This window comes from Ciconia boyciana, chromosome 1, assembly GCF_034638445.1.
Source record: "Ciconia boyciana chromosome 1, ASM3463844v1, whole genome shotgun sequence".
In the NCBI taxonomy this organism is placed as follows: domain Eukaryota; kingdom Metazoa; phylum Chordata; class Aves; order Ciconiiformes; family Ciconiidae; genus Ciconia; species Ciconia boyciana.
Window position 1 is genome coordinate 205,019,782 of NC_132934.1, and position 15,444 is coordinate 205,035,225.

The 15,444-nt window shown below is 35.1% G+C and overlaps 1 protein-coding gene across 1 annotated transcript; it reads left to right on the forward strand.

Annotated features, from left to right (window-relative positions):
- Nucleotides 1-856: 856 nt before the first annotated feature.
- ANGPTL5 (angiopoietin like 5) lies at nucleotides 857-14,594 on the forward strand. The gene is made up of 8 exons (XM_072850662.1): nucleotides 857-1,099; nucleotides 2,834-2,981; nucleotides 3,999-4,102; nucleotides 4,611-4,704; nucleotides 5,586-5,686; nucleotides 10,588-10,708; nucleotides 11,759-11,944; nucleotides 13,171-14,594. The coding sequence occupies exons 1-8, from the start codon at nucleotides 1,001-1,003 to the stop codon at nucleotides 13,488-13,490; spliced, it is 1,173 nt and encodes a 390-aa protein (XP_072706763.1). The 5' UTR covers nucleotides 857-1,000; the 3' UTR covers nucleotides 13,491-14,594.
- Nucleotides 14,595-15,444: the final 850 nt, after the last annotated feature.

Genomic DNA, 15,444 nt, shown 5'->3' on the forward strand with positions numbered 1-15,444 from the left:
CTGTACCAGTGTAAGGTGATGTTGAACAGTGTATTCTGATGATCCTTTAGATTGTCTGTCCATCTCCCAGTGGTACGTTAGAAGCTGTGGTTTCATTTATTCAGCCAGATCACAAACAAATTCTCTAATGTGCATGAGGAGTTGAAAATCTGTTGGACCTTTATGAACTTTCCAAATAAACTTTCCAAATAATTTGCTTTTTGGTTAAAATGTCAGATCCATTTTTTAAGGTACAAAAATAGTGGATCTGACTGTGAAAACTGTAAGTGTCTGCTATATAGCTTTAATTAAGTTTCTGTGGACTACATTTAATCTTCTTTTTCAGGACATTCTCTTGTACTCTGACATTTTTAAGGGGCAAAAATAATTGTATTTGAATGATTGTCCCACTCTCAATACTTCTGTTCCTAAGGATGGGCTACCAGTGAGACCAAGAGACTGCTATTGTCCTCCTGGTAAACAATTTTCAATGTAACACAAAGTATTATTTTAAAGTAATATTTTTCAGTTTTCTATTTAGAATTTGCTTTTAGGACATATTCTGAAATTGCCTCCACAGCCAGTTCTAGTGCACTACCACCACACCAATCTAAATGTCTTCATTTTAATAATAAAAACCTTTGTAAAAAGATGAAAACATCGATTAATACTTGTTTTTCTTTCAAGTAGCCCAGACTACTCAATACCAAATATATACCAATGCTCAAAAATAGCATATAAGAAAATCTGTCACAGTTTTATCACAATGAAAATATATATGTTTGATTTGTCATGTAAAGGTGATAAGCAGTAATTGCTCTTAGGATACAAGCAGTAATATATAAAATCTACTGTGCAACTGAAATGTGGTTTATTAAATCCAGGCATTAGAGGAGTGATGTGTTGGCTGCTTTTTGTGCTGTAGACATTCCCGAATAGTTAGCTCAGGACTTCATAGCATACAATCCTTTCCACAGAAATTTGAAACCCGTCAAAACGTTTGCATTTCTTCAAGTAAAAGATGAACTGCTTTGGGGTAACTTCACTGATTTGTCTTAATGTTTTTTTGTTCAGTTTAGGAGAGACTGTCATAAGTAATGTCAAGCCTTGTTCATCTAAGGTAAGATTTTCAATTACTTTGCTTAGATAAGATAATGAATGTAACTGAATGATTTCTCAGGAAAGTGACAGATGTTTTTAAAATGTAGATTGCTTTATTCAGGATAGATATGAAAATACAGAAGAATCACGTATTTTCAGATAAAGAAAAGAAACTACATTGAAATTGTAGGAATTCAGTATATTAGAACATTTTTGTCTTAATGTCCTTCATCACAGCTCAGTTGTTAGGCCATATTTTTAATCTCATCAGCATGACTGTAAATGCAGAGTAACTGTTTTTGGCAGAGTCACAATTTTTGCTTGAATTGCTGAGGTCAGACTTAATCGCCTGTTTCATGTTGCCTTTTGTTAAATATAAATATTGATTTAAAATATTTGCTTGACAGTATTTACTTGAACATCTGGTGAGTAGGTGTGATAAAGCCCTGGAACAAACCATAGTTTCAAGTGATCTATTTATAAGTTTCAAGTGATCTATTTGTAACTCTTAAGGAATTTTTCTTCCTTTATTTTGTGCTTATTTCAAAATTAAAGAAACATATTCTTCTAGTTCTATAGCATTTATCTCCAGATACAAAATGCAACTACATTAATAATTCAGAAACCTTTTTTTTGTAAAATCTCCTTGTTAACAGTTTTATGTAATTTTTACTTCACTTTTTAAAAGCAAAAATTGGGAAAAAAAGTGTTCAGTGCTTTGCCAGTGTAGTGCCAATACCAGAAAGAGAAACCTGAAGCAGGAAAGGAGAACAATTATGTTGAAGATATATACAAGTCTAAATAAGTTTCCTTTTTCATTAAAATCTTTAAGTTTCTAAGGGTCCTATTATATTTGAAAATACAGTCTATGAATATACTACAATGTTTTGCTGAGATTATGGAATTAAAAACCAAAGACTCAAATGAACATATGTTTCTTAGTCTTTTTACGATGACACATATTTTAGGAATTACTTTTAGCATTTCTGTAAGCGATGAGTCAGAGGCATTCCCTTATTTTATGTCAAATGGCACCATGGAAGAAAAAATATTAAATATGAAAATATTATTTTAAAATAACATTAATAGGTGTAACTACTTTTACCAATGCTTTTATTGTTACTATTTCGGATAATTGGATGCCTGTGACTAGTATCCCTTTATTATTTCCTCTATAAGAGCATTTCAAATATTTTTTTAAAGTTGGGTTTGTCTGCAAATCTGCTTGGGACTGCTTGTATGCATAGATTAATAACTTGTGCAAGTATTCCCATGATCAGAGTCTAAGTAATTAATTTAGGGACTTTCAAGAGTGAAAGTGTTCTGCTAATATGTGGTAAATCCAAAAGCCTGCTCCTTTCCAGTGCAAATAACTTTGTTAGCATTTGAGATGTCTGTTGGGTGTGGTGATTCTTAAAATGTGAGCTGCTTAAATGCAAGATTTGCAAATTCTTGCCTCCAGTTGACAGTGCTCACAGGTAGAATACTTTACCAGAAATGTTGGTGGTATTTTTTAAATTTATAGAGGTTATTCTTTACCTCTGACTCTGTCTTTCTCTTGTGAGGTGTGGCTAAGCAGAAGACACCTAACAGGCCTCAGTCTCAGCTCTGTCAATTATCGCTTGATAAAGCTTTAAAAAAACAGGTTTTGAAGGAAGATCCACGGAGTAATCTACTTCACTGTGGCAGACTGAGCTATTTTGTATATGCTTTATGATCAATTTATTTCCCCCTCCATTGTTTGGTACAACAGGGCACAAGGAATGTTGGAGCTGTGGAAGAACCACTCAAGGCAGAAGAGAAAAATAAATCTGCAGATATTTCAAAACAAAAAGAACAATGCCTTGTACCATGTGATGTTCAAGCTAAAATTTTACGAGGGGAAAAACATTACATGTGCAGTATGTATTCATAAAGAATACTCTCAGCAACAAGCTATGCAATGCCATGCTATGCAATCTGCTGCTATGCTACGCTATGCTGTGCTAATTTATTTTTTAATCTTCTTGAGCACATGTGACAGCCTTTGACCCCGCTGCCCAGGCTGAGTATTGTTCAGAAAATTTGGGGTGCCGTGTTTTGGAGGGTGCAGCTGGTGTGACAAAGTTAGAGTATAGTTATGCTAGTCTCTCTTCATAATCACTGGTGAGGACAGGCAAATCCAGGCCGCAGCCCAGCCCACCTAAGTCTGTGTTACCCTCTGAATGTTGGTAGCTCTCTCTGTTAGAGAGGAAGAGTAGGGTGTTTATCCCTCATTTAAACATCATAGTTGCGTGTGTGGGAGTTAGTTAGGTGGGAGTTAGTTAGTTAAGTGGGAGGAAATCTATACTTCAGCTTGCCTTTTATAGGTATCTATATAGGACATTCTCTATTCACTGCCTTGACAATCTACACAGCAAATGATGTGAGCCTCAGAAAAATTTGTCAAAATTCTTGTCTTTCCCATATGATTTTTAATATGTATTATTAATTACCTGACAAGTTTAATTTTTGTATTTTTGGCATTTTTGCCTATATTTAGGAAAAAAACAGGTGGATGAGTAAGTAGCAAAGTGAATGAGTAAATGTAGCATGACAGGAAACATTATGTATTTGTCTGTTATCATTTGCATTTGTATTTCTGTGGTATCCATTAACTGGTTATCCAAGTTGCCCAAGGATAAGATGAAATTCTCCTTCAAATCTGAAGAAGAGCCATCTCTTCTTAAGATGTCTTCACTGCAACCAGTGAGGCTGAGGTTCTTAGGATCTTTGGATTTAATCTGTGGTCTCTGTACTACTTTAATTTCACTTTTAGGTACCCTAAGTTTAAACACCTTTAATATTCACTTAGATATCATAAATAAATGTGTCAATATTCCATCAAGAATATTTCTAGATTTATGATAACAAAGTGGATGAATATATTTCTTTTAAAGGAAATTTGCAGAACTCTCTTGTTGAATATGCAAGAAGTACAAAAAAACTGGTAAGAAACATGATGGATGATCAACAGTCTTCTTTGGATTACCTTTCTAATCAGGTACTTTTTTCTTCCTCATACAGATTTTTATTTATTATTTAGCACTACGGGTATTGTCTAACTGGGGAAAATTAAGCATTTATATTGTCATTAAAACCATAGAATTACAGTCTCTGTCGCCATTCCTTGTACCTTGGGTAAGGTGTGAGTTCAATTTCTACGAGGAGTGATTGGCACCACCTGGTCCATAACTCAGTGGCATACGTGGCAGTGGGGCAAGTGACGGACCACTCCTCCACATTGGTTCCTATCTGCAGTCCTGTCATATTTGTGTAGATTATGTATTATATTATCATTAACTCTGATAGTAGTTTACAAACACTGTACACTCACTCAGTACAGGTAAAAAGCCTTAAAATCGGACCAGTTCACATAACAAAGGTATGAATCGCTAACACATCACAAAAATTAACTTCAAATTATATTCACTACGAGTCTAAAAGAACAACTTTAGAATGTAAATGTCCTCATTGCAACCTATCTAAAGATCTTTTATTTGAATTTGCAGGTAAATGAACTCATGAACAGACTTCTTCTTTTGAACGCAGAAGTTTTGCGAAAGCATTTGGATCCACTTCCTTACAAAGCAGTTCAATCTCATGGTAAGTATTTTTCTCATTTAGTCTTGACCTCTTCCCTTTTTATCTTTGTATTTTGACAAAGAACTAAGTAAAGCAAAGGTAAGCAATTATAACATTTACAGTATTTATTCTGTGTTACTATGCACATATAAACTCTGGAAAATTTGTGAACTGTTTAAGTATGTCATCACAAATACTGCTTTAAATCATTTGCAACTGATAGTTCTGGGCATCCTGTTCATAAGTGGTCTGATGTTGCTAAATGGCACTTTCTTTTGTAATGAAATAAAGTGTGCTCAGCATTTGCAATATCCTTCTTCAAATGAGATTGAAGTCACTTGAACACTGGACAGTTAATCTTCTTTGTAGTGTCCATCCCAGCTAAAGGAAACTACCTCTAAGCAGTCCTTAGTGGCCATAGAAACTGCTTGCTTGAGTGTGTTTAATGCAAACCTGGCTTAACACTTAGAAGCAAAGGGGTTTTAATGTATACATTATGATATAAATGCTTTTACAAGTATAAATACAAATATTTGCAGGAAAAAGACATCCTTCCCCAGATAGTATGTCTTTTTACTTAGTACAAGTGTTGCCCAAATAAAATCTGTAAAATAAGACCCAGATACATAATTTTTAATTTCTGTATCATACCAGTTAAGATTAGAGAGAACTTTCTCTATACAATATAATTTATGCTTCTTTCTGAGTTCAATAGGGTTCAGAGAATTTTCATTTATAAGGTAAATTCATGACAAAACATGATTTTGAAGCTTGCATGACAAGAAAATGCTATTTAAGATCATTCATACGTTGCCAAGAAAAGTAATATTCTGTGCTTAAGCTGTATTTGTTTTTTTTAACATATTTTGCTAATGAACTTCATCAAATACTTTGTTCTCTAGGGTTGGATTGCACTGATATTAAAGATACTGTTGGTTCAGTTTCAAAAACTCCAACTGGTCTGTACATTATCCATCCAGAAGGATCAAATTATCCTTTTGAGGTAATAAATTTATTTCTCAGGATAGTCACAATTTGCTTGAAAATATGCACTTAGAATATATTTAATAGATTTAAAGTGTTTTCCTTGACAATTTCTCAACAGATGAGTAAGAAATGTATTAAAACATCCAACTGTGTCTGCCATTACTATAATTTTGATGAGTTTCTCATTTTTTACAAAGAAATTTAATCTCTGTCATAAGATCCCATCATCAGGTTTCATATACAGTGAAAAATGTACCAAAGAGGAAAACCCAAGATATTTTCCAGCACCCGTTTTGGTCATTGAGAACTGCTGTTCTTTTCTATTTTAGAAATGGAAAACTAAGGAGCCAAACGGCTGATCCATTTGGCTCCTAAAATGTGACCTCTGACTTTTTGAATTATTCTGCTGGATGACTGTATACCATTGTCTTCTCTTGAGAAGTGACTTCACTGATATCTATAGCTTGGACCATGATATTGTATAGGCATCTAAATATAGGTGCAGACGTACATTAGTTTGAGGAGTAGGTGCTTAGCTCTTGTCTAAGCATCATTACAACTCAGTCTTGAGGCAGCAAGGCATCTAAACTTTTAGTCTTCATATCCAGTTTTCAGGATATACATTCTTACAACAAAGAAAAAAGGATGAAATTCAGCATGAACTGCAGTAGTCATGCTTCCTATCACCACCTGCATTTTCTGTAATTGCTCAGAGTTAGAGTGCTCATCTAGAAGAGAGTTTTGGGTTAATTTCCTCAGGCTTAGGACATTCAGATCCATGCAAACACAAGGAATACTTTGTTTTGTCTGTTTATTTCTATTTCAGGCTGTTCTACTTAGGGAAGTCCTTATGCATAGTGGAAAGACAGATATAGCACTTTCAAACCTTTAATTTTGCAGTACATGCTGGGGTCATTAGTTTTTGGAGAAAAACTGTGGAGTTTAAGCCAGCTAATAAATAGCAAAATTTAATATCTAACTTTATAGTCTTCCTTTATATATAACAAAGGAAGGATGAATCCCTTTATCTCTAGCCAACTGGAACCCTACAAAATGCTACAAAAAAGAGCTCAAACTGGTTATGAAAAAGCTTCAGAAGTATGATGGGATCTCAAAAGAAAAAATGAACTTGGTTCTGCAGACCCCTGATAGAAAAACCTGTCATTCTCTCTATACAATGCAGTGAGCTCAGGGAAAAGATCTGTAACTCATCGGCAAGTTTCTTCCACATAAAAGAAAGGCAAAGACAGGTAGAAGTGTTCACAGAACAACCATATTTATAGTATGAAGAAAATGCTGTCTGCCTCACCCCAGAATGAACCATAGCACAAAATGCATCTGTTTCAGAATTTCTTCTGGATTGAGGGGGATTCCATTGAGGAAATATTCATACCTCACCCAAATTACTTTTCCTGAGAGATGGTATGACTAATCTATGTGAGAAAAGTGATTTCTCAGTTCACTTATAGCTTTTGGCAAATAAATCTGAAATGATAAAGTTCCTTTCATTTCAAAAGTATTTTTGACACTTTTCCACATTTAAACTTACTGCCAGAATCTGAGAATCAGTTATATGAGTGGAAAGGTTCCTTAAGGAGAACAAGAAACAAAAGGAAAAATCATAATAATTTGATTAAAAGCACAAGGTAACAATAAATAATGAGAAGAAATATCTGCACTCATGAAATGAGTGTCTCATTTCTTGTCTGGTTGATGTTACACAGAACTGAAAAGATAGTGCCAAAACATTCTCAGAGAAAAATATCTAAAATATATGTGTTTCATAAAGAATGTTATTTTAAGGAAGACCTGTTTAATGCAAATTATTCAATGTGTTGAAGCATAAAAAGGGTACAAGAGAAATGATAGATGAACAAAAATATCAAGACATTAAAACATAAACAAGAAATTGTAATGCATTTTAAGGGGCTAATAGCCAAGAGTTCTGGAATTTCTGCAGACTAGCAAAATAAGAAAAATACCAAGAGGCAGAAAACCATAGTAAGAAACTAAAAAACAGAAAACAAAGCCAGCATGAAACAATTTATTTCAATGAGGACCTTTTTAGCAATAAGCTGCCCTTTAAATGTAACAAACGAAACCGAAGTGTCTTTAGAAACATTTGCAGAACGATACCAGATAAATGAAGAAAACTATTTAGACAACTTGATCCTGTTCTCATGTTTTCATGTTTGAAACCTCATGTTTTCAAAAGTGAGTATAGATTTTGATGCTTAACTTGGGCTAATTGAAACCTGAATTCCAGGAGCTCTATGAATATCCAGTTTCAGTGGTAGTGGCAGGTTCTCGTCATCTCGGAAAATTAGTCCCAAATGGGCTTTTGTCTGAGCATTCAAACATGAGGCAATTAAACCCAATTTAACTTCTGCAAAATTGAATCATGATGACTTTCTGATACATTTTTCAGTGAGTAAATTTAGATCAATGGTATTTCTAAGGTGGGTCAGACAAACTAAACAGTTGTTTGGAATATACCTCTTATACACACTAAAGATGGAAAGGGAAGAAATATTTAGTAGAAGCATCCTCCTCCTCATTTAATTTAATTTGTACCTGGCACAGTTATGCCCCTCATACCTTGCACGAGATGAGACATAGAACAAGCTGTAAAGTGGATTAACTATTATAAGGCTTTAAGAAAGAAAATTGCATCATTTCCAGCATATAAAGGATTAAGAAACTACACAGCGATGACTGTTTTTTGTTTATCTATCTCCTATTCTTACTTAGCTGGTGTATGTTTTGGTGCCATATCTAATTGGCTGATGACCTGTCATGTAGAACCAAATCTGCTCCTTCTGAGAATTATCAACACTCCCACTGATTTATATTGGACTGAAGATTGATGTTGTGACCAAGTGGGCTCCTCTTTGTATTTCTGAGTCACAGTGAGAAGAGTAGCCAAGCATGTAATCATCTTCTCAAGACAGTGGATGAGGCAATGGGATTATTTTTAATGAGTTTTAGGTATTTGCATCTAAATATTCATTTTGGAATCTTCTGTATTTCTTTTTATTCCAGTTCCACCCTTCTTGGGTGACTGAAATAAGCATGTGATTCCACAGGGAATAAAGCCCATAATTTTCTTTCATGCACATGACCCTTACTAGGGTTCATTCAGTATTTGTGTTGCAAGGAGTGCTCAAAGCATCCAATGGCATTGACTTACTTGAAGATCCGAGATTCCCCAGTTGTATTAGATCACACTGCAGCTCTGTCCTATTGCTTTCTTCTTGTTCATAGTGAAGATGTTGTTAAGTCACAGAGGTTCTGAATATGATGTTGATGTGTTCCTGCCAAGGAACAAGTCTTTGGTTTCATGAAAAATATGTGGCTGGTACAGGCAATGGGGGTGCAACATATAAAGTTCAGACTGCCACAATTTTTTTGAGGGTTAAACTGACTTCCACCTAGACTCTACTTTTAGCAACTGGCTAAGATTGCAAATCTGTCTTTTCTGAAACATGTTTCATTCTGTACATTTCCTGTAACATGAACAAAAAATTCCTACTTTACTCCATCACTTGTGCATCTGCTTACCGTTACGATTTACTGATAGCCAACATTAAATTCTGAACTTACTTTTGTTATCACAAGTAGCTTAATGGCTCCATAGCTATAAGCATTTTCCAGGTTAATTCTCGTTGTATTAGTCACATTGGGAGACAGAAATAAGCCTGTTTTTAAACACTAAAACATAGTATCCCCTGGAACTACTTTGAACAGCTTAGGTGGTGCAGTGTCTAAATGTGCAATATGCACCTTTCTACATTAGGATGTCCAGACTTTCTAATCTCTGTTAGAACTGGTCAAGCTCTGGTACTGGGGACATACTTGAAAAATACCCAGAGTGACCTGGATACATTCCACTTAACTTTAGGCACTCAGCTGAAATCCATAGAGAGCAGCCAAGGATCTTGGGGCCCTTTCTGTAGACAGTGGAGGTGACTGACATCTGCAGAGGGTGATTTAGATCTTGGTTTCCCAGAGCCATGCTATGAATGCACATTTCTCTGTATAAGGGGGATTACAGGGGAGACAGGGGCAATAAGATGCTTAATTTAGGGAACTCAATTACATGTCTAAGGTTAAATGGGCTGAGGAGAAAATGTGCCACATAATGTGATATTCCATAGCAGAGCAGAGGGCAGCTGGACCACTGCCATTTGACATGCCGTTGGGCACAAATTTTAGTGAAGACTCACAAAGACTCATAAATTTGAGAGTTGATCTTATGTATTCAGTGGGACTGCTCAGTTGTAGGCTGTTAAATGTTCACATTGGGACTTCCCTGGATTGGGGCCCCTTCTGATGTAGAGTTTTCTGCTGCTCCAGCATAAATTATTATGTACTGGGTTACTGCTATCACTTTTTCCATTTCCTCACCTTTATTAAGGGCTTTACATTTCCCAGGCATCACAAACACAGTGTTTCTGGGGAAGAAGGTATGATGGTGAGGGAGAACACATTGAAGCATCTATTTTGCTTTGAAGTTGTGTGTATTTTGCTTTGCTGAAATAAAGGTATATTCAGTGTTAGTGCCTGTATCTGTAATATTTTGCATGATTAATACATGACATTGCATGTTGCTTCCACTTTATGCTATTATTAATACAGAGTAACATTTATCAAAGCTTATTTATTATATCTGATACGAGCAGACATTTGCACACAACAGTTTCTACTGGTTGAGGAAATATCCAAATCAAGCAGTCCAACAAGAACATATAAGAAAATACTGCAGCTTCATTTTTTATTTTCTTTGAGCTTTTTGTTAAGATATTTGAAAGGTATGTTGCTTAGCAAAACTCTGAATAGTACACCTTTATCTAACTAAAATGTTTTCTTCATAACAGCTGCTTCAAGAATGCTTAATCCTATCTATGTCTATTTTAGGTTTTGTGTGACATGGATTTTCAAGGAGGTGGATGGACTGTGGTTCAGAAAAGAACTGATGGAATCATTCCATTTCAGAGAACATGGTCTGACTACCTGGATGGATTTGGTGACCTTTCTGGTATTAATTTTAAATACTCTAAAGCGCTTTGGACCCAATGTTTCTGCTGTCTTTATGTGAGCTACATTCCACTAAATTGTGTGGGATTTTTAGTAGTATAAAGTTCTTGTTTCTTAAAAGTCTTATTTATACTTAAGAAGTTTTTTTCATCAAATCTAGTGTGTGATCTTCTCCTATTGTGTGATCTTCTCAATAATGACTATCACCCTACTAGAGTCTTTAGCCATTGCCCATACTCAGTCTCACATGAGGTGTTTAAAATGTTGTGATATTTTCTTCCTGAAATATGCATAACTTGTATTTTCCCGTTTTTCAGATTTAAAAAAAAAGCCTTAGTTGGTTTTAATCACATTTGCGAAATATTTCCTTAAAGCAGAGAAAAAATTGGTAATATTTCACCATAGGACATGTGAAGTTAGAAACAGAATGGAAATATTTCAGTAGCTAATACCAACACAACTGTGATGTTACTTTTTTACTGCCACCTTTCATCCAGCAAGTTTAAAACCAGTTGCTTTTTCAGGAGTTTATCTGGGATTGCAATGGAAGCACACAACTTTTAAACTACACAAGAAAGCACAGCTCATATGGAGCAACCTTTCATGGAAAAAAGTGTGATTTACAGAGGCAGCAAATCTCGAGAATAGGGTTTGAGTTTTGTTGCATTTCATAGAATGCTAACGTTTATCATTTCTCAGTAGCGTTCCCTTAGGAACGCTACTGAATTCTATTTAATCAAGTGGATCTTTAACAAATCCAGTTTTTGTGGCCTTCTAACATATATTGAAGATGAACACTTGAAAGTTATAATGTGGACAATTTTCTAAAAATGTCACAGAGAAAAAAGATGATGCGCACATGGGAATTTTTTCCATGGATTTCCCAATGAAGTAGGAAGATTATTCTGTACCTTCATTAGTCTTTCAAAGACATCAGGCAACTTTTATTACACTTGGTTCAGGAAGGAAAGTACAAAAACTAGACGAATCCATTTTTTCTTTTACACTTTCTGTTTCTAGAAGTTTTATTGAGTATATATTTCTGTTTTAGGGGAATTTTGGCTTGGACTGAGGAAGATTTTTCACATAGTAAATCAAAAAGACACTAGTTTCAGTCTTTACGTGGATTTGGAATCAGAAAATGACAAGCATGCCTATGCATCATATGATGGATTTTGGATAGAGGATGAAGCATGTTCTTTTAAGATCCATTTGGGGCGTTATTCAGGAAATGCTGGTAAGAACCTCCTTCTTTAAAGTATTCAAAGATAGCTGCTCCCTTTCTTAATGTGAAAAATGCATTCAAAAGAGTAATAATTAATTAAGACAACTTTAAAAGTGTTTATTTCTAATCTGTTTTTCTCTATTTGGTGCATAATGAACACTTATGCAGATAAATGGTTAATGATGTAGTGATTGGTTATGCCAACATCAGTCTTTACATAGTAAGAAATAATTTTTTTCTATTGCTTCAAGGTCTTTAATGGAATAATTGAATAAACAGTCCTTTAATAAAGAAAACAAATAAAGAAAATAAAGGAACTTTAATGGATTCAAGTCCACAGAATATATATATAATACATAAGGGATTTTGTGTGTGTTTGTGTATATCTATCTAATTCCAGTTCTTTATATGTCAGTTATCTCATCCCAGATTTGCTGATGTTAGTGGAAGTCTTCCTGATGTTGTTGCTTTGGTTAGTTCAGATGTGCCCAGACAGTGGCATACAAAGGATAGAGAAAGAAACCGACTGGAACAAATTAGGCCTACAGTATATAACAGTTACTGGCTGATATATAGACACAAATTAATTTACAATTCCAGACCTCCCTTAATATCATAGCTATGCCAAATGTGCAAAGATTTGTGTTAAGTATTGCATCATGTCTTTCTTCTAATTTTTTTTTGCCTCCTGTTTACTAATATGCAAGAATGTTCCTTATTACCAATGTAATAGTTATTCTCTAACTGTGTTGGTGCTTTACTCTACCTGTATTTGTAAGAAACATTATTTCTTTAGTAAGACAACAGAACCAGTAATCACTGGCCTTTGTGTTTTAACAATTCCATTTTATCTCATGACTCACTCTGGAGCTTTGGGCACATCACTGGAAAATCTGAAGTTAACAGCCCTTTTTGTTTCTTTTATCTTTTTTTCCACTGTCTTTGAGGACAGAAGCCTTTACCTTCATAGGTGGTGTGCGTCACTAAAAGCAACAACAACATAAAGACGTTTCATCAAATTTCAACTTCTTCCATACTTCTCAGTATTTTATACTTTTTCTTTCCTATGTCTTTAACACATTGCCAGCTCATTATTTGGTGCTCTTGAACTGCTTTTGAAGAAATCTATTTTTCTAATAAATTCAGAGGAAAAGTTTGCGAGGTATGCAACAAGTAAGAAATGTTATGTTTCTCCATAAATAACTCTTTTATCCTTCTGTTTTATCTGTTGTACTTAGGTGATGCATTTAGAGGATATAGAAAAGAAGATAACCAGAATTCAATGCCTTTCAGCACATTTGATGTTGATAATGATGGATGCAGGCCAATGTGCTCTATTAAAGAACAGCCTGTAAAAAGCTGCAGTAACTTCAGTGATAACACTGGATGGTGGTTCAACCAGTGTGGCCTTGCAAATCTTAACGGTGTTCATCGCTACACAGGTAGATTTCTTGCAACTGGGATTCACTGGGATACATGGACAATGAGCAATAAACCAGTCAAAATTAAATCAGTTTCAATGAAAATTCGGAGAACCTATAATCCATATTTTGATTAACCTATGAAAATAGAAATATATCTCTTCTTGCAAGTATGTGGGATAATGTATCACTGCATCATAAATACCTTTCATTTTCACTTGAACAGTTCAGTCTTAAAACTTTATTAGATATTTCCATAATACAGTTACTCATTTTTATTATAAAATATCAGCATTTGTAGTCTTCCTGTGTGAGTAAGAAGGTCCTAAGAAGAATAGGGTTTTCAGTAAACGGATGAAGCTCAGTGTTTTCCAGCTTTTATTCAACTGCCTCTTACGCAATCTCAGAGCCAGCGGAAAAATTATAAAAAGGAGTGTAATGCTGACTTTTGAATGTGTTTTTTCTATGCTCTCTGCATATCTGAATTGCCAAGAAATTTCAGCAAATTTTCTTTTAAAAAGCCATACACCTGCCATTTCCATCATTATATTGGAAAAATACCTTTTCTTCACCTTAGGTTAATTTTCCAGAATCAGCTCTTCTTTCTATATTCCTTATCAGGCAAAATAACACTGATTTATTACAACACATATGTAAGGTTCTGTATACTCTCAGGGCCCAATTTTTATACAAGTAAGGTAGATACTGATATGCAAGAACTATGGTCTGTTTTGTATTTAATTTTCACAGCCAATGTGTTTCATAATCAGATTTTTACTCTACCATTGTCTATTTCACAATTCACTACAAATGAACACTTTTTTTCAAAGAAAATGTATAACATTTCATATAACATTTGGAGTTGCAATTTTGAGATATATGGGCCTGATCTTATGGTTTTTCATTCTTACTGGCATTCACTTTGTGAACGATCACGTGGTAATGAACAAAACCAATTTGAGTTGTATTAAGTACATTTTAAATTAAGTAGTGTGAATTGTTTGAATTACTGTCAGTAAAAACAGAATAATATCAATAAAAATGTGAATATTGTCAGTACAGCAGTGTTTCTGGAACCTGGCATCTATTCTGTAGCAACTAGGCATGGTATTTCTCATCTCTGCTTCAGTTTCAGTAGATCAGGTCTGTAGTAACATGTGGAATGAAATCAGTTAAAAACTCTATGGGTTTCCTCTTTGCTGTCTTGCACTTTGACCAAACATTAAAACAGTGAGCAGAAACCATCATCAGTTCAAAACCATCATGTTTTAGAACTTCTTTCCAAAGATATATGTAGCTATTGGAGGAAATGAAGCTGTGATAGGGTGTGTATACTGTTACAAGGTTAAGGGAGAGAAAAATTTCCTCTTTTCTTCTATGCTTGACTAGTCCTTAACAATTGGAGGTGAAAAGTTGCTAAAAGCAGGTTTCTCTCTGCTAGAGAGCTATCACAGGCCCTGCAGAGGGATTGTGAGAGAGGGGGTAGCTCACGGTCTTGGGAGAGACAGAATCCTCTGTGTGCAGAGGGGTTTGTTGTCAGACCTGTAGTCTTTGGAATTAGAGGTGGAGAGATAGTATGAACATCCTCTTTAGCCGCCCCCCCCCCCCCCCCCACTCCAGGCACGTTAGGCACACAATCCCTTTCCAACAGCAACATGGACCCAGCAGACCTATAAAGGTAGATACTAAAATGAAAAAGCATTAAGATTAACAAGCTTTAGATTAAGATTAACTAAGCAAGGTTAACTAAGCAAGATTAACTAAGATTAACAAGCATTAGAGCAGTATGTGATTGTTTAAACAGTATTAATTCTGGCTGCAAGCCTGGATGTTGTCACTGTATTAAGGCTATTATGTCAGAAAGAGTCCCCAGGCTGCAGTTACAACAATCCCACTGGAGAATGCCAGTGGCTAAATTTCACGAAAATTTAATGGCTTTGATGAAAGCCTCAAACTTTGACGGTGGAACCTCTGCTCTGACAACCAGGTCCAAGCCTGTCAGCAGAAAGGAAGAGTCTAAGTAGGGAATCTGGATGCTGAGTGTAGAGCTAGAGTCTACTGACACCTTGAGGCTCCTTTTGGCTTTATTAG